This window comes from Gobius niger (genome assembly GCF_951799975.1).
Source record: "Gobius niger genome assembly, chromosome: 8".
Taxonomy (NCBI): Eukaryota; Metazoa; Chordata; class Actinopteri; order Gobiiformes; family Gobiidae; genus Gobius; species Gobius niger.
The window spans coordinates 25,995,144-26,013,876 of NC_136859.1; the positions used below are offsets into that span (position 1 = coordinate 25,995,144).

The 18,733-nt window shown below is 39.7% G+C and overlaps 1 protein-coding gene across 1 annotated transcript; it reads right to left on the minus strand.

The window, feature by feature from the left end:
• Positions 1-83: 83 nt before the first annotated feature.
• Positions 84-17,445, minus strand: cblc (Cbl proto-oncogene C, E3 ubiquitin protein ligase). Its single transcript, XM_079561915.1, has 14 exons — positions 17,320-17,445; positions 16,651-17,209; positions 8,583-8,729; positions 8,349-8,505; positions 6,139-6,260; positions 5,707-5,844; positions 5,125-5,212; positions 4,615-4,746; positions 2,792-2,974; positions 2,277-2,390; positions 2,101-2,147; positions 1,894-1,980; positions 1,753-1,793; positions 84-877 (listed from the first exon to the last, which is right to left on the minus strand). Exons 2-14 carry the CDS (start codon positions 17,016-17,018, stop codon positions 744-746), a joined length of 1,758 nt encoding a protein of 585 aa, XP_079418041.1. The 5' UTR covers positions 17,019-17,209; positions 17,320-17,445; the 3' UTR covers positions 84-743.
• Positions 17,446-18,733: the final 1,288 nt, after the last annotated feature.

Genomic DNA, 18,733 nt, shown 5'->3' on the forward strand with positions numbered 1-18,733 from the left:
GGTAATTCAGGAATGTTATTGCTGGCACAGGCCAACGGTATCACTATACTTGTCAATTTTAAGAACCACATTAAAATCAAAATAAACCTATACTGTAAATAAGGAAATAAACATAATTTAATGCAATAAAACAATTAAATAAAAAGATAATAGTTTGTTACTTTCAGAATATATATATTTTAAATATAATTTAATTCTAACATATTACAATCTGCTACTTCATTCGTAAGTGCTTTTGCTGTACATTGCATGCTATTCTTGCAGGAGATTGTGATTGTGGTGAAACCAGTTCTCAACACTGATTAACCAAAGTTTCGTTTTAACAGTTCTCAGACAATTGCGATTGTTGAGGGAAGATTCTTCAGAACAAACAAAGGTAGTGGATGTTTAATTGCTATTTGATGAACTAAATCATCAGTTCATTCACGCATTTCAGACATCTCACACATCTCAGCTGAGCCCGACTCAATTTCAGTTGAACAAGTCTCTCATTATCGTTGTCATTCTGGTCTGTCAATAAAGATGCGGCGCGGCGGTAATGAAGGCTCCATGAGCAAATTTGTTAAGAAAAGCACTCTATATTTAGAATAGCCGTCACCGATAGCGCCGCGATTACTTAACAGTTGGTGGTCTGCGTCGCCCACACGCCTCTGTGATCATAAAGTTGCCTCGACAGTGTTTTTTTCCATAAGTGCGACTTATTGTGAGTTGTTAGTTGTTTGTTCCACACAGTTGAGTTGGGGTCACGAGGACATAGTTCTCGTCATCTCCCCGAGGGCGCTCTTGTCCTTTTTGAGAGCGGCACTTCTCAGCTCTCCGTCCTTATCCCGTCGCTGGTGTTTGGCAGGACTGGATGGTCCGAGCCAGGCCGCTGTACCTAAGACAATGAAAAACACAAGCACATGTTGAGAAATCTTGTTTATGGAAAGATTAAAACAGCATAGTCCAAATTTGGAGGACCAGGGCGTTAATATTTTTAACCTCTTAACTCCCACCTGAACAGATCCTATTTTCTCCAATTTGGCTTTACCCTAATCAAAAAGCTTCTTGGGAAAAAAGCACCAAAACAGCCACAAAAAATGAGAAGAAAACAAGGATGTAGACGCAACAAAAATGTGACAAAAATTCAACAAAAATGTGACAAAAATGTGCCAAAACTCAACCAAAGAGTGACAAAAATTCAACAAAAATATGACAAAAAGCAACAAAAGGTGACAAAAAACTCAACAAAAATTCAACAAAAGTGACAAAAAGCTCAACCAAAAAGTGACAAAAATTCAACAAAAACTCAACAAAAACTCAACAAAAATGTGACAAAAATTAAAAAAACAAAACAAAAACAACACAGCAACAATGCAAGGAAAAAGATCAGTTTTGTGGGTTTTCAAATGAGGTGTTACACAGCCAAAAGAGGACAGAATGCATTTGGTTTAGGCGGGTGGTAAGAGGTTAATTTATTCATTCATTTATTTGACAATGAGATAAAGGTAATTAAATTATGAGGCTATTTGTTACATCATCACTTACCGGTAGTACCATAATTGAATCTCACCATCAACTTAATGTAATGTTTATGAACAATGTGTGGGAATCTTCTGTGCCTCTTTTGGATCAAATCATTCTTATTTCATAACATGGTTTAAAACTCACAAATCATTAGAGCCCTTGCTGTGTACAAAGGTATAACCAATATATTTTCACTGTGCAATAAAAGTTAGTACCGTTTACAATGAGTAACGGCCCTTAACTTACATTCAGTCTTTGTTGACGAGGCTTCAGTGAGACACTCTGCACTGTTATGCATAGAGAGAAGTGAGAGACGTTTAATGGACTTTTAAATCATATGAGTTATATCGCTCATTAAATGGGCTGTCCTCCTCGGTAATATCTCACCTGCTGGAGAAAGTACGTTGTTTGTGCAGTTTCAGGCCAGTGGAACTTTTCTTCTTTTTCTTCTCACTGAAGTCACCATTCTGAGATCTAATCGAAATATGACAACAACATTTATACACAAAAATAAATACACATAAATAAATAAAGTCACCACGGCAGACTGTGAAGGCACATTACATTGTAATTTTCATGTTTACTGTTGCCGACCTTTTAGTCTTTCGCTGTGTCACTGGTGCTTCACCTTCGCTCTGTGCCTAGTGCATAGAAAACAACTGTTACCAGAATGACACAGTGGCTCCCGCACGTCTTAGTGTTATAAAGGAATATGAGATGAGACCTTTATGAATTTGAGAATAACAATTCTTAGTTTGGATGTGACTTACTGAGTGGCAACTGGAGTGTTTTGTATGGCTCTGGGGAGACCTGCTTCTTTTAGGGGGCAGAGGAGGCACAGACACAGGGCGGGATGAGGCGGTCTGGTAGTCCAAACTTGAGCACTGTCGTTTTAAGAAACACAGATCCAGTTAATTTTCTGTTTATTTGTATGAATAAAATATACACTGTTATATTGTTAATAATGATGTCTGTTTCTGGTAAAGGCTGATCACATCATCAGTTAATATAATCTTAGCTGATGAAAAATGCGCACAGTAGCCTATGGTCTTAGGCTGCAGCCTGCTGAACACTGGGACATTGGACTGGGTGGTAAAAGCTGTTTCTACCCAGCTGTTTGCCACCTCCCCACTAAGAGAGGTGGCATCTAAAAGTGAAAATCGTTCATTTGATACAAGCTTAATACACATGATACTTACTCATTCAGAACAGTCAATATAACCAAAATTAGATTATTCTAAAGCCTGTTTTAGATAATACACAGTTTCTGAAAAACATACTGTACCTTTAATGCGGTCATTTCTTTCACCACCAGCTCAATGTCTTCGTGGTCTTCCTCCTCTGTCTCTTCTTGTCGCTCCTCTCCCTCAGCTGCGAGACAGTCCGTTCTGTATGGCTCCACCGTGATGGACTCGGTGCCTTTAATGTCACAGCGGCAGTACGGGCACGTGTGTCCAGCTGACTTCTGCTAGAGAGGAGTGACATGTTCAGGTTATTTAAGCTTCATTCAGAATACATTGCATGTAAGATTTCACATTTAAAATGGCGCATATGAAAACGCTCAAAGCTACCAGACAGTGTAATGTTATGTTGCATAAAAAATATACAAAAGAAAGCTACGACTATAGTAAAGGCCTGAATGATCCATTATGTAAAACTGCTTTATCACACAACATACAGTATTAGCAGCCCACAATGCTGAATATAGACGCATAGTAACAGGAACCACAATAATATGGTATTATGGCTCCTGTTACTGTAAGACATATAAAAGAGGAAATAAAAACTAAGGGGTAGCCCCCAAACAGAATGCAAACTATAATACAACATCTACAACCACATCTATATTTATACAGGCCGGTATGGTCCGCTACTTTTTCGTAACAGTGGCTCCTATTTAACCAGTGGCCACATTGTTAACCCCAGCACACAAACTACTGTATTATAAAGAAAACTTTTTTTTTATTCATTTCAATGCCAGGAGAAAGCTCCTGTTGGCCTCCTGTTGTTTTGTTTTAAGTAACAGATTTAATAAACATCAGTTTCAATGGGAAATTAAAATAGATTAAAAAGCCATCGCTTCATTATAATTTAGTCACTTTCATTTGTTTTATCTCAGAAGCTTCCAAGATCCCAGTTTTGGTTCAGAATTTCTGATCTATACTGTACAGTATTTCTACTGGCAAAAACAGTACACACATTTTTAGCATTGTATAAAGACAGTAAAAAAAAAAAGAAAATATCTTGCTGAATGCCAATTTCTGTGTGCAGAGTGTTGTGTGAATGTGTGGTGGAAGAAGTACTCAATATTTTTTTTACGTCAGTAAAGGTATAGAAGAATGACAAAGGATTATTTTAGTCATTTGTATCAAACCAGGCCTACAACATGAGTAACCACGAAATCTGGTCAAAAACAGGAACTAAACCAAGTCTAAACTGGGACTAAACCAGTTCATACAGGGGTCACTTTGTAAATAAAAGACTTTTACTTTTAACCCAATTAAAAAATGTAGTGGATTAGAAAATACAGAAACAGGCTCTAAAATGTAGTGAAGTAAAAGTAAAAAGTATTCATCATAAAATGTACTTATGTAAAGTAAAAGTGCTTGTAATTTGTGCTTTTATACTTGTACTTTTTACTTTGTTACTTTCCACCACTGGTTAGCCGTGATCAAAGGCCGCCGATCTACCGAAAGGGCAGCTGTGGTTACACATGTACTGTAGCTCAACACCAGTGGAGTGAATGGAAAATGTCCCTTGTGAAGCGCTTTGGGTGACTTGTGTCATGTGATAAGCACTAAATAATCACGATTGCCTTGTATCTGCTGTTTTAGTTCATATTCAAAGTTTGCAAGGTTTGATTCCCTGCCTCTCCGAAGCCCAGCCTTAAACCTCATCAAAACCATGCTCCTACCCAGCAATCAAACACTGGCAGCTGTGGCCTTTAGAATAAAAATGTTTGTCGCTCGAGTGAACACAGTCGTTACAGTAATAATGTGCTGTCATTTAAATGTCAGAGGCTGCTGCTGCTGCTGCTGTGACGTGTGTTTCCCGGGTGTCGTCTGTGAGATACGAGGAGTTAGTGACGCCGTGATGGAGGCGGCCTACCTGCCAGCCCGACAGGCACGTGTGGCAGAGCAGATGACCGCAGGGCAGGATCCGCGTGTCCTTGTCCCGCTCGGCGCAAATCTTACAGAGCTGGAAGGTGCTGCCGATCTCACAGTATAACTCGTACTGCTCCTGGGGGGGGGGGGGGGGGGGGGAATAGTATTTCTTTTGATCACTTTCAGAAAGCATGAAAATTACAAACTGCACATGTATTTTCAGTCTGCCTGGTGTGACCTGCATTTGAGAATTTAACTAACACTTCAGAATTACACTTCTCCATTCTGCGATTTCAATTTACAGGAAGTGTTTCGCCATTAAGTTTAAATGAACACCGCAAAGCTATGGAATTAGCAACACTATCGACAACATTTAGATGCTGCTATATTTACATTTACAGTAAGATCATTTGTGTTGGATAAGTGCAAGTTCATTTGGGTTTTTTCATTCTTTTCTTAGAACTGTCATAGTGTATCACATTTACATCAACCATGAGTTAATTGAGAAACATACTTCTGTGACTTTGACTTTGCCCTTTTGGGATGATTCACATAGACACGTGAGGTCAGGGTTGACATCGCGGCCGTCTGGGTACAAATAACTGAAAACAGAAAGAGGTGGTACAGTCGTAAGAAAACAAACAAACATGTGAGAGCCAAAATGGTGGAATAATGTGGCAGATATAATCAATAACAGTAATTTATGGAAAGTCTGAATATCGCAAAAGATTTAAATATGGCACATTTTTAACATGTGCATGTTGGGAATGGTAAAATAAAGGGAAACAAACACATACAGTAATTGTCAACAACAAACTGTAGTGGTTTGTCGATTATGTTTTTAATGACCAACAGAAAAAAAATAGTCATATGACACATGCACAGCTTCTGTTAACGTTTTTAAAGCCAAAGGGCCTGGTGTTATGCCCCAGTACTTCTCTAAATGTCATAAGTTATAGTAATTAAGATAGATAGATAGATAGATAGATAGATAGATAGATAGATAGATAGATAGATAGATAGATAGATAGATAGATAGATAGATAGATAGATAGATAGATAGATAGATAGATAGATAGATACTAGCAGCACTGACCAGCCTTCCTGGTAGCCCTGGATCAGAGCCAGGTACAGGGGAGTGTTCTGGGGGATGGTCTGGATGATGTCACCCTCAGTGGTCACATGACCGATAGCCCACTCCCCCATTTTAGTGCAGCTCAGTCTGAAAATGTAACTGAAACAGAAATACACTCTTAATAATCTAAAAACATATTAAACTAGTAATGTAATTTTTGGACAAAGTAAACACATGTATAAAGGATGGGCGACATGAAAAGAGTTCTAAAATAAACACTAGAAAGACTGTTCGCTGATGCTAAACTATTTATAATGAATGTTAAGCACTACACATGCTTGTTGCTGTGCATCTCGTCTGCCTCATCTGACTCTGGCACTTGAGAGACCTCCAGAGACACAGGAGCTGGAAAAACACTTGTCATTTTGATTTATGAACTGAGGTCGTGCTCACCTCCCCGGTCGGTGCAGGTAGTGCTCCAGGCGCCTCACCACCTGGTCATAGGTGAGGAAGGCCATGTAGCCGGGATGGGTCACCGCTAAATAGTTCCAGTTACGGATCAAGGACTTCCAGGGCTGAGAGAGGACAAAAGGTCAACGTGAAGTCAGCTTTATGCTGTTTATTCAACCTAGGAGCAACACTGCACGTTTTGAGCATTTGCTATTTCGGTGGCTTCAGGATGTATTACACCTATACATCCTAACACACACTCCTGTATCTATGAAAGGCAGAGCAGGTCATCACCACCCAGTTCATTTGATCTCAGGAGTCGTCTCAGGGCTTTTCACATAATGGATTACTGTAGTTATTTGTTTTGGTAATTTTGGTAATTTCATTAACAAGCTAATAACTATATTTGAAGAGTTCATTCGCAAAAACAGAAAAGTGCCATTGAAACGTGTGCTTGAAAGTTTCTATAAATTCTATAAAGTCACTAGTTCCTAATGAAATGTACACAACTTTAGTTTCACAAGTGTCATCTGGAGAGTCCAGTAATGAATATCCAAAATAATATCAAACAAAATCAACATGGAGGAATCGGGTGGAGCGGTAGTGCAGTGGTCCAGGGGTTCGATTCCCACCTGGACGGGGCCTTTCTGTGTGGAGTTTGCATGTTCTCCCTGTGTCTGTGTAGGTCTCCTCTGGTACTCCAGGTTCCCCTACCACTAAAAACATGTACAATAGGCCAGGATGAATGACAGTATGAGTGCGAGTGTGGGACAACAGATGCAAATTAGCCCCAGACTACAATCCGGCGTGGCATGTTTACATGCATGAGTCCCATGTGCGTTCATTAACATGCACTGTCCCAACCAAATAAACAAATAAATAAAGCAAATAAATAACTAAAAAAGAAATCTGCTTTAGCCAACAAACTCTTCATTTGATGTTCTCGAAAGAAGTTGCAAAGAGAGGCAGGTCTACAAGCCTGTATTACCAAGTTTCTCAAAGCGCTACACTAGGGGTGTCGAACTCGTTTGGCGCTCACAGCGGGTCGCAGGCCTCATATATTGCACTTCATCAGCCTGTGTCACATGTTTCTCAAAGTGCTACATAAAGTCCTTATTCATTCACTCCACACTCGATGGCAGTAAGTTACTATTGTAGCCACAGCCGCCCGGGGCAGACTGACCATTTACCACATGGCTATAAAATGCTATTTATATCCTGATCTCAGCATCTTCTGCTGGACATATGTGGAATTCTTTCCTTTTTTAAATTGAAGCTGCCCCCTCTGTAATGAGTAAACTGGTTATTTCGTTAAAAATCCATAACTCCGCACAAGACTGGGCTAGAGACTTGCTTTCTTTTTTGCTCCTCAAAGGGCCACATTAAATAATCTTGCAGGCCGCATGTGACCCACGGGCCTTGACACATGTGCGCTACACTGTCATCATAATTCATTTACTCCATACTTAGTGGTGGTAAGCTACTGTTGTAGCCACACCTGCCTTGGGGTAGACTGATGGAAGCGAGGCTACCAGTTTTTGCCATCGGCCAATCCGACCACCACCAACCACTCGCTCACACGCACACAACATTCACCCTATAGTGAATGTAGTCCTAGATGTGGCACCAAAGAAAGCCAAGAATGCTAGTCAGGCTTGTAAGAGACAAATTGGCCGTTGCACATTGAATAGTGCGTTGCATAAGGATTCTGTAAGGCTTTGTTATGCCAAGGGACGCAGATAAGCGGTTTTCAGGGGCAAATATCTGAAGATGACGCCAGGCATAGATGTTATTAATAAGGAAGGCCAAAAATGGGCAGCACAAGAGGTGTCCTTGATAGGCTGTTCAGGGCCAGAAAAGTCTCTAACACTAAACTTTTAAAAATGTTCTAAAAAGCACAATTTGAGAATTATGATGATTCCAGTTATGATTGGAAACCATAGAATTTTGTGGTATGTTTTGTGGTATTATGTTTTGTCTGTTCTATTATTTAAATACTAAAATATAAATAAGATCTAAAAGCTCTGGACTAATTATTTCAACTAGTTTTTACTTCTACTTGAGTGAAAAGAGTGAAAGTAATCTTAGTAATATTTGAGTTTTGGCCTCTCTAATCACCTCTGTACATGAACAGTGCAGTTTCACAAAAGAGCAGCTACTGCACAACAGAGAACATTAACTCTCTGAGGTATTTTATTGCAAATGTAACATACCTGAAATAACCTTGTGAAGATGTCGAATTCAAACACAGATATGTGGTCGTTACAAGTCAGGTCGATTGTAGATTTCAGCGCCATGGCCTCCATCCCCTCTTCAAACGGGTGCACACTCTGCAGCCTATTTTTAAAACTGTTCCACTGCACTATGCACCTGTGGAGAAAATGCATTCAACGTGACAACAAGGAAACAACACGGCAACGGTCAATGGTTCAATTGCCCACACTGACTTGGAACCAAACGAACGCTTCCAGAAGTCCTCGGCCTCAGTTTTGGTGACTCTGAAGGCGTCGCCGTGGAAACCTCCTCCGGGACACAGGGCCTTGAGCTCCCACAGCATGTGACTGAAGAGCAGGGTGAGCTTCGTCAGGTTTCTCCTGTGATTGCAGACAGAAAGCACACAGCTATGTTCATTAGCGCTCATAGATGGTTTGCATTTGCTGGGTTTCAGGTGACATCACAAAATTCAAAAGGCCTTTTGAGATAATGGATTGTGTTACAAGGGCCGGACAAGCCATTAAAATTCAATTATGGATATGACTATTGAGAAAAAATGAAATTGCCTTGGTTAATTTTTGCTGACAGAGAAGACATTAAACTTGAGGCCAGTTTTTGTCTGATAATATATAACTAGTAACTACAGAGATAATGAGATATTCACAGAAACCAAGTAAAAAGACAAAAATAATACCATAGGAATCTGACCTGTCCTAAAATGTAATAATGTCAATGAATGATTCAGGTGCTAAAAAATAATAGTAGATGCAAGTATTTATTTGTTTACCAAATGCATACATTCCATTTGTTTTGCCAGTGTTGGCTGGGTTTAATTTTATATCTCAGTAGACCAGCTTTTTATGAGTGCACTTTTAACGGTTATGTGGTATATATGCGGCGTGTGGTGTGAAAAGTGAGCAAATGTGTGAATCACTGAGTGCAAGATTATATATAGTATAAGTGTGAGGATATTTATGACACTTTTGTTTCTTAGGTAGATAGCAGAATGACATTTTGTTGCATTGTAGTCGCAATATCTAAAAACTGACTCACTATAAAATAAGCAGAGCAATATACAGGAAAAGTGCAATTGTAAAACCTATTTGCATATAAATAAAGTAAATGTCTGTAAAAGTACCAGCTCAGACAGAATGCCCTGTTTGAGATCAGTGACTTAGAAACTATTAAAAACTCGTGAAGACTGTTTCCGGTCAACTGGAGAGTGTAAAACAAAATATACTTTATTAAGTTAACAGATGTTGCCTGCGGTAGTCTATTGTTTCGACCTCGGATCAGGTATTTTCTATTATTCCACACACACTCATACTGTACATACACACAACCACATTCAGAGGTCCATCTCACAAACAGGATGCTGTGTGCTGCAGCTCGTCTATGCACCACAGAACGTTCCAGTGGATAGTGTTACCTCACAGTTCGACGTGTTGTCATATTGTTATTGTTTGCCCAATCTGTTTCTTTCCTTTTCTAATTGGTTTACATTTGCTCTAATGTGAACACAGCTATAGTAGTAGGCCAGTAAGCCCAAAACCTGCAGGTTGGTGGTCCCCAACTGATACTTTTCTATGACATGACACTTCACCCACACACTTTTCCATCCGACACTCAGATGTGCTAAACTAATAGCAAACAGATAATTCATATTAAATTGAGCATCTGGATATTTCAATGATGGACGCTACACTAATAGTCGATATTTAAAGAGGGGGTATTATGCTTTTTTCAGCCACATAGCACCAGTCTATAGCACACTACAATGATGACGAAACCTTCTGTTGGTCTGTCAATGCAGTAAATTAGAATAACTGCCTTGTATAAAATTGCTCTTTCAAAATGGAGGTAGCAAATGACTTGAAATAGGCCTCTGTCTCTTTAAGAACCTCTGACCCTTTCCGACACGCCCCCTCTACACGCTGTCAACACTGCGCTCGTTGTCTCGACATTATTGAAACTACGATCGGTGCATTTTAATTTTTATTGTTGGAAATGACCTACTGTTTATCACTTTGTGAACAATGGCCACACAGGATATTATTTGGAAACGAACCTTCCACACCGGACGCTTGGAAGGGGCTCTTGCCTGAAAAATAACTGCTGTTTGGAGGCTCTCTCTTTGCTACTGCCATGCCCTATGGATCTCTAACTATACCCCCATGGACGACACCAGGATCTGCAGGAGCCCATACGATTCAAAGACGGACATTATCTGTGCAAGTGGACAATGGTTTTTCGAGGTTACCCCGTTAGCTTGTTATAATCGACTACAGCTCATTGTTGATGAAAAGTCTGTAATAAACCACAAATGTGTAAAGCCAGGCTCATTGTGTGCTCATCGTAAAGGCTGCTTCGAGTAGTTGCCGGCTTTATTGACGTTATTTGTGCATAATATGCTGCCTGTTTTCAATGAATGTTGTGAAGGTGAAGGTTGTTAGCTTGCCGTGGCTAATAGTGCCTTAGCTCCGGGAGAAACCACTCGGCTACGACTCACTGTAGATGAAATGTGAGCAATAAACTACACAATCAACAAGCCAGGCTCCGTGTGTGATCATCATAAAGGCTGCTTCAAGCAGTTGCCTGTTTTAGTGACGTTTTCAATGCATAATATGCTGCTTGTATTCAGTGAATTTTCCCGTTAGCTTATCGCGGCTAGCTTGTTAGCTCCGGGAGAAAACCACTCGGCTACGACTCACTGTAGATGAAATGTGAGCAATAAACTACGAAATCAACAAGCCCGGCTCAGTGTGTGATCATCATAAAGGCTGCTTCAAGCTGTTGCCTGTTTTAGTGACGTTTTCAACGCATAATCTGCTTGTATTCAGTGAATTTTCCCGTTAGCTTGTCGCGGCTAGCTTGTTAGCTCCGGGAGAAAACCACTCGGCTATGACCCATTGTAGATGAAATGTGAGCAATAAACTTCCAAATCAACAAGCCTGGCTCCGTGTGTGATCATTGTTAAACGGTTCTTTATGTGTGTGGTGGTTTTATTGACTTTATTTGTGCATATTTCTCGTTTTCACGTGATGACTCGAGGTTTAGCTTAGCATTAGCTTTCTCCGGAGGCTCTGTGCATCATCAAGGCCCAGCGCAGAACCAGACACTGAAATAAGTGTTCCTGTCACCGGTTTGAATCCTGGGTGTTTAGGTAACAGAAACACTGATGTGTGTCTTTGTAAAAGTCTACTGTGGCTCCGGTTCACAACACATGAAGCTAATCCTCCATGATGACTCTGTTTACATCTTAGGGCTAGACACTGCGGGGAGGGGGTTCTGCTGAGGAGCAGTGGTTGGTTACTCGGCTGGTGACGAAAGGTCGGAGGCGTATCCTGGAGGTCGAGGGCGTTTCCTGAAGGAATCAGGCGTTTTATCCCTAAAATGGCCGCCATCAGAGTTTCTACAGATTACTCGAAAATACGTGAATGTGCCAAGGCAACACTTCAGGCATGGTTTTAATGAGGGAATGACTTAATAACATGATGTAAAGCTTGAAAAAGTCGATTTTGCATAATAGGCCCCCTTTAAGTGGAAGTATACGGCTGGGCGGGCAGCCTTTTCAAATGCCATTTCATGATATGAATTAATTATGACTGAGTAGCTTTCTTACTCTAGCCCCACACAACAGATTATATCAAAATTCTAATTGTAACTGTAACTGCCCAACCCTTAGTGGAAGAAAGACTACAAACAGAAAGGACAATGTGAGAATAAAAAGTGGAAGTGTGTAGAGTAGGAGGAAGAGTAGAAATGGCATTATAATCAGGGGTCACCACAAAAAAACCACACAGAAGAAAATTGCACCAATTTTAAGCCAGATGCATTTCCTGTCTCAACCAGTCACCAATTAAATGTTAATATTATCTAGGACATATTACAGAAGCAGTAATTCATTTGACTGACCAAGCAGAACCACACATGAAAAGGGCTGTTTTTAATCTGTAATTACTGTAATAATATGAATATGCAGTAAGTCCCAATGGAGCTGTGTGATTACCAGACTAAAACGTCTCATGTGATAACACTTGCAAACGACACGGGTAAATATCTTGACCAACATGAAGCAAAAAAAGACCAGACAGCAATAAAATGCAGAAGTAAGGCAGATTTGTGTGCAATGGCCACATGCACAGGAACATCTGAATGTGGTCAATATATTTAGTGTTACTGTAACAGATACAAAGCCATTGAGGTTCTGAATTCCAGAGTGAAAACATTTGAAGGTAGAGGAGCACATGACTAGTAACGGCGGTAATATAAGGGGTTCTTGCGGATGTAGCAATAGAACAATAGAAATGGAGTATTGCCTGTATAAGTAGTAGCAGTAGTATTAGGAAGGCAAAACATAGTTTACTTTCACTCCAAACCAAGACACGGATTCATTTGTTGTTGCTTTTGCTGAGTTTTCCACATTAGCATGAAAATAAATAGTATGGGACAAACTTTCGAATTACTATTCTGAACAGGCCATGACAACTGAGCCCAAATCTAAACTGAAACGTCGCTTCAAATCACTGCTTTTTCAAACTATACACCAAACTCTGTGGCACATGCACACACAAAAAAATCCAAATACAGCCAGTATTTTGGTGACCTGAATTTCAACTACAACATTTGCTATACTCAGTTGGTGATATATGTATACAGTGGGAACCAGATGTTTACATACACTTTATAAAAAGACAAAACAATTTCTCACCGTTTGACACAAAACCAGAATTAACTTTTATTTTTTTTAGGTCAACTAGGAAAAAAAAAAATCTACTTTGAATGAGATAGGTATATGTATTTTAGAAATGTTTTCACTACCTTTTAGAAAATCTGAAGATAACATACACTAATATTACCTTTAAACAATTTGGGAAAGCCCAGATGACGATGACATGTCCTTGGAAGCACAAGTCTGGTTCACCCTTGGGTGCAATTTCAAGATACCTGAAGATGCCTCTTTCACTGGTTCAAACAATGATGGAAATGACCAGTCAGAAAGAAGTCGGGTTCTGTGTCCCAGAGAGGAACGTGCTGTGTCTGAAATGTGAATATCAACCCAAGAACAAATGCAGAAGACCTGGTGAAGACGCTGAAACTGGTGAAGCAAGTACTGTACCGACATGGGCTGAGAGGGTACTCTGCCAGGAAGAAGCCCTTAGTCCAAAACAAAACAAAACATTCAAAAGCCATATTGGAGTTTGCAATTAAAAAAGGATAAAGTCTTTAATTTTTAGAGACATTGCCTGTGGTCTGACAGGGAAAAAATGGAACTGTGTGGCCATAAAGACCATCATGACGGAGGAAAAAGGGGGAATCTTGCAAGCCTGAGAACACCATCCCAACTGTGTAATACGGGGGGGGGGGGCAGCATCATGCTGGGGGCTGTTTTGCTGCGGGAGGTACTGGTGCGCTTCACAAAATAGATGACATCATGAAGAAAGAACATTATGTGGAAATACAGGAGCAACATCTCAAGACATCAGCAAGGAAGTTAAAGCTTGGCTACAGATCTTCCAAATGGACAATTCCCAAATCAACTCCCAACAAACTTATTCCTTACAAAGTGGCTTAAGGAATAAAAAAGTCAATGTTTTGAAGTTATCATCACAAAGTCCTGATCTCAATCCAGTTGTATGGGTGCACGCAAGGTGGCCTACAAATGTGTCTCAGTTACACTAGTTCTGTTTGGAGGAATGGACCAAAACTCCTGCCAACTATTGTGAGAAGTTTTTTTTTTTTTTTTTAAAGTAATATAAAACTGTGTAGAAAATTCAATGTCTCATTATTCTGGCATTTAGAAAATATAAATAATTTCTATTCTATTCTAAAAAAAAAAGTAAAAGTAAATTTTGGTTTCAAGTCAGATAGTGAGAATAAAATGCAAATGTGTATTTTCTGAAGTGTATGTAAACGTCTCTTTCCCGCTGTAGCTGAAACTCTGAACACTAGAATATCATTCAAAAGTTCATTTACTTCTGTAATTCAACTCAACATGTTAAACTAATATATGATATAGACTCAATATATGCAAGGTGACATATGTCAAGCCTTTATTTGTTATAATTTAGATTTAGATAGATTTAGTATGGTTGTAAAGAAATTAAAAATCTCAAAGCTCTCAAAACAAAGAAAGGCTCGACATATGTCACTTTGCATGTCATGAGTCTATATCATGTATTAGTTTTCACATTTTCAGTTGAATTACAGAAATAAATCATCTTTTGAACGATATGTTAATTTTCCGAGCTTCACCTGTAGATACTGTCCAGAACACGGCCTCTGGTAGAGGACCCGAGCTTGGAAAAAAAAGAGAGACTACCCGCGGTGGGTATATATATATAGTATATATACACAGTACAGGCCAAAAGTTTGGACACACTTTTTATGTCTTGGTTTTTCTGTATTTTCAACATTATTAACACACTATGATTCTCATTGAAGGCGTTAAACTAAGAATGAACACATGGGATTATGAAGGAAATAAAAACAGGTGAAATAACTCCAACTCCAAATATGTTTTATAACTATTCTAAATTGCCGCCCTTAATTCTTGGCATTTTCTCCCTGAGCTTCATAAGGTCGTCTTCTGGGATAGTTTTCAACATGTTTGAGAAGTCCAAACCATTTCGGTCACAACATTGACCGAGCAAATGTTAAAAGTGTAAAGCAGTAATGAAAGTGACAGGCGGCAATTTGAAAGAATTTATGTCAACATTTGTTCTGTTTAAAACACAATTCCACATGTGTTCACTCATAAATGAACGGCTTCGGTGAGAATCTGCCATAGGAACAGTTTTGAAATGAAAGGAAAAACTAATAAATAAAGAAATAGTGTTTCCAAACATTTGGCCTGTACTGTATATACTGTATAAAAAAATAAATATTTTTTACTTTTTTTATACAGTGTATATATGGGAGGTATTTTGCCGTGGGAGTGAGACCCCTCAGTCCGAATGACATCTCAGTGTCGGTACTGTCGATCCTGGTGGAATGGATGGATCAGTGGGTCGATGTCTCTCTCACTCTTGGCGTACAGCTTGATGTTATTCATGTAGAGGAGGTAACTGATGTTATAATGTTAAAGGCACATCGCGTAATATTTGCCAGCAATACACAACTTGCACCTAATGACCAACTAGACACAGAAAATTATATATTTTGTGGTGGGTAAGCAAAGAATGGATTTGGATGAAGACCAAACCTGCTAAAATCCTAATTTAGTAAACATCTCCATGGAGACGAGCTGGGGATGTCCCCAGTAAAGTTACAAGTCAGGTCTGAGGTGAGATGAACCGCTCACAACAAAGACACTGGTCTTGATTGTTGACTTTTTGAAATAAATAAATGTAATAATAATTTGATAAAAATATCTGTAGTAAAATGTATTTTGTTTTTTTATGTACAGGGTGAAATGTTCTGCAGTGTGGCTTTAAGTGTATGTTAATAAACATTTATGAAACCTACGCATATAAACCACGCCGTAATTTATCATTTATATAAATTTACATCTGCAAATATAATGATTATATTTTGCGCTACCATTAAACACAGACATAGAGGCAGGGGAGGTCAAGTGTCTTGCCCAAGGACAAAATGGTTCGGCGCAGTCAGGAGCTGGGTTTCATTGAAAGGAAAGAGCATCATTTGGAAAATTGCTGCAGAATTGGGAGGAGACATTTGGGAAACTGAAAAGCTAGATTAGAACTCAAAATGCAAAAGTGTGCACTGCGTATGCCCTCCTGTTCTCCAAAGTAAGCAACAGAGCAGTGGAAATGTTAGTTGACTGTTAGTTAGCTGTAACTCACAAATGACATAGAGATGTAGTAGAGATTGATCTGGAAACGCACCAAACATTTATCATTTGTCCTTTGGTCTAAAATGGAATAATTTGTATTGTAATTTTGCATGACATCCTCCAAACACAAACCAGCACCTGCACAAACATTGTGGAGTGGAAATGATAAAAGCCTTCCATCCAATTTGCAACTTGCTCACAGGAGCCCAGTTTTGTTTACATCCAAGCTGTCTCCTGCCATTAATATCTTATAAGAAATGCCACAGCAGTTACTCCCACTCTGACTCTCATATCTTTATTTGTCAGGAAGAGAGCTGACGGGGATTCAGATGCAGTTTGCTGTAGATATTTTGATTGCTGCACTGCTCCGATAAACTCCCGTTCAAACAAGTGCAAGTGTATCTCAAACAGCTATCTTGAGGCTGGGACAGATTACAGTAGCTTCAAAGAGTGACTTGTGAAAACACAATTCTATTATTTAGTGACAATGTGTGTAGACTAACCTGTAGCTTGAAGTCTCCTCAAAAATCCTCTCCTTCCCCTCTTTGAACAGCAGCAGCGCCTTGTCAGTCTTATCCAGTAGGTTCCTGAGGTGTATTCGTAGGTACCGTGCCTCGTCTCCCTTGGGTCCTGGGCCACTTGTGGCCGTAAGGTCCCGGTATGGCTCCCACACCTGTAGAAGCAAAGTGGTGGTCTCGCTCACCAGGTCCGGCATGTAGGGAGGGCTGATCTTTAAGCCCAAACGTGGGTCCGTGCACATCTCATAAAGTCTCTCCAACTTTTTCAAAGCCTTATCCAGAAAGCGCCTCTCGGTGTTGGTGAGCATATTAGAGTTTGAGGTTTTGGAGGGTTCTGAACTTGCGGCGGCCATTGTTGGACAAAAACGTGAGCTATAATTATCAGTCACAGGATGTGTGAAATATCAAGCAAATAGTATCATTTAAAACAAAACTGTTCAGTCCAAGTGTCTTTTTGCAGATTTAAAATACCTATGTTCCCATTGTAGCAAAACAGAAATTGTCAAATCATCCATCTGCTTGATTCGACTTTCTTCTCCAGGACCTTGCAGCAAAAACGAAAATTATACACTTACAACATTGTGGGTGAAATCCTTACCAAATCAGTCATCTCTAAAAAGGTAAAACAAAAGAACTACCAAATGCTCTTCTTACCATGTGCATGTCTAAGCCATCTACACTTTCAGGTCAACAGCGGAAAACCTTTTCTTGTGCAGCTTCTTGATGTCTCTGCCTGTACTGTCACCTCAGCCTTTGATTGGTTTCCTGTTGAAGAGCCAGACAAGCAGGTTTTGTTCTTTGTGCAGAAGGAGCAGTGAGCCGGGCTGAGAGGCAGAGGAGGGCGCTGACACCAGAGGGTGGGGACTTGAACTACAAGATATGAAAGTAACTGAAAAGTCATGTGTTACACACTCACAGACAGGGCAATTCAGCCAAGCATGGCTGAATAGGGCACGTTTTGCATTGTCTCAAAATACATTATGGAGACATTTACATATAGTTCTTTGAAAAGAAAAGAAAAAATCAGCAAATTGAGAAACATGTTAAAATAAAATATAGGATGTGTGGTGCTCTTTTAGTGGGGCTTTTGAAATACAGGGGGATAAAGAAAATAATTGATAATAACATTATTAGAAGTATTATAAATAATAATAATAGTACAAAATCCTTCACAGAACTCACTACACCGGCCACAGACTATCCTTGGTAACTCACACATCCCCAAAACATCAGCGAACCACCTCCACATTTCACAACGGTGCATTTTCCATCATAGGCCTTGTTGACTCCTCCTCTCTCTTGGTCACATTGCTCCAAATGATTTTGTTCCAGAAATGTTGAGGCTTGTCTCAACATTTGTAGAATAAAATCATTGAAACAAATGTGACCTTTTGGCCACACCCATCACAACAATCATAGTCAACAAGGTCTAGATGAAGAGTTCAACATTCATACTGCGAAATCTGGAGGTGGTTTGCTGATGTTATGGGGATGTGTGAGTTACCAATGCACTGGCAACCTGGTCAAGACTGATTTCAGGATGAATGCAGCATGTTATCGAAGAATATCAGAGGAAAAGTGTCACTCATCAGCCATGAAGCTGCGCATGGGTCGCACTTGGATGTTTCAACAAAACATTGATCCAAAACACAAGGCCAAGTCGACCTGCCACTGGTTCAAGCAGAATAAAGTGAAGGTTCTGGAGTGGCCATCTCAGTCTCCTGACCTCAATATCATTGAACCACTGTGGGGAGAGCTCAAACATGAGACAGCCCGGGAACTTACGGGAACTGGAGGCCTTTTGCCAAGAAGAAGGGTCCACTTTACCAGTAGATTATATACAGAACCTTCTCCACAACTACCATGTCATTGATGCTAAAGGGGCAATACACAGTATTAGGAACTAGGGTGTGTAAACTTTTCAACAGGGTCATTTTGGTATTTTATTTTGTTGGTGATTTTAAATGAGTTCACACATTTTTTTCTACAATAAATGGCTACACAACATGTACCATGAGTGAAAAAAAGTTTTTGTGTTTTCATTCATATTCTATGAGAAATGATGAAG

What these genes read in the sequence shown, in the direction of transcription:
- cblc (XM_079561915.1), bottom strand. Translation starts at nt 17,018, where the DNA reads ATGGCCGCCGCAAGTTCAGAACCCTCCAAAACCTCAAACTCTAATATG. An exon ending in CAGGGCTACCAGGAAGGCTG is followed by an intron (nt 5,213 to 5,706) that starts GTCAGTGCTGCT and finishes TTCTGTTTTCAG; the next exon opens with TTATTTGTACCCAGACGGCC. An exon ending in GCAAAGTCAAAGTCACAGAA is followed by an intron (nt 4,747 to 5,124) that starts GTATGTTTCTCA and finishes CCCCCCCCCCAG; the next exon opens with GAGCAGTACGAGTTATACTG.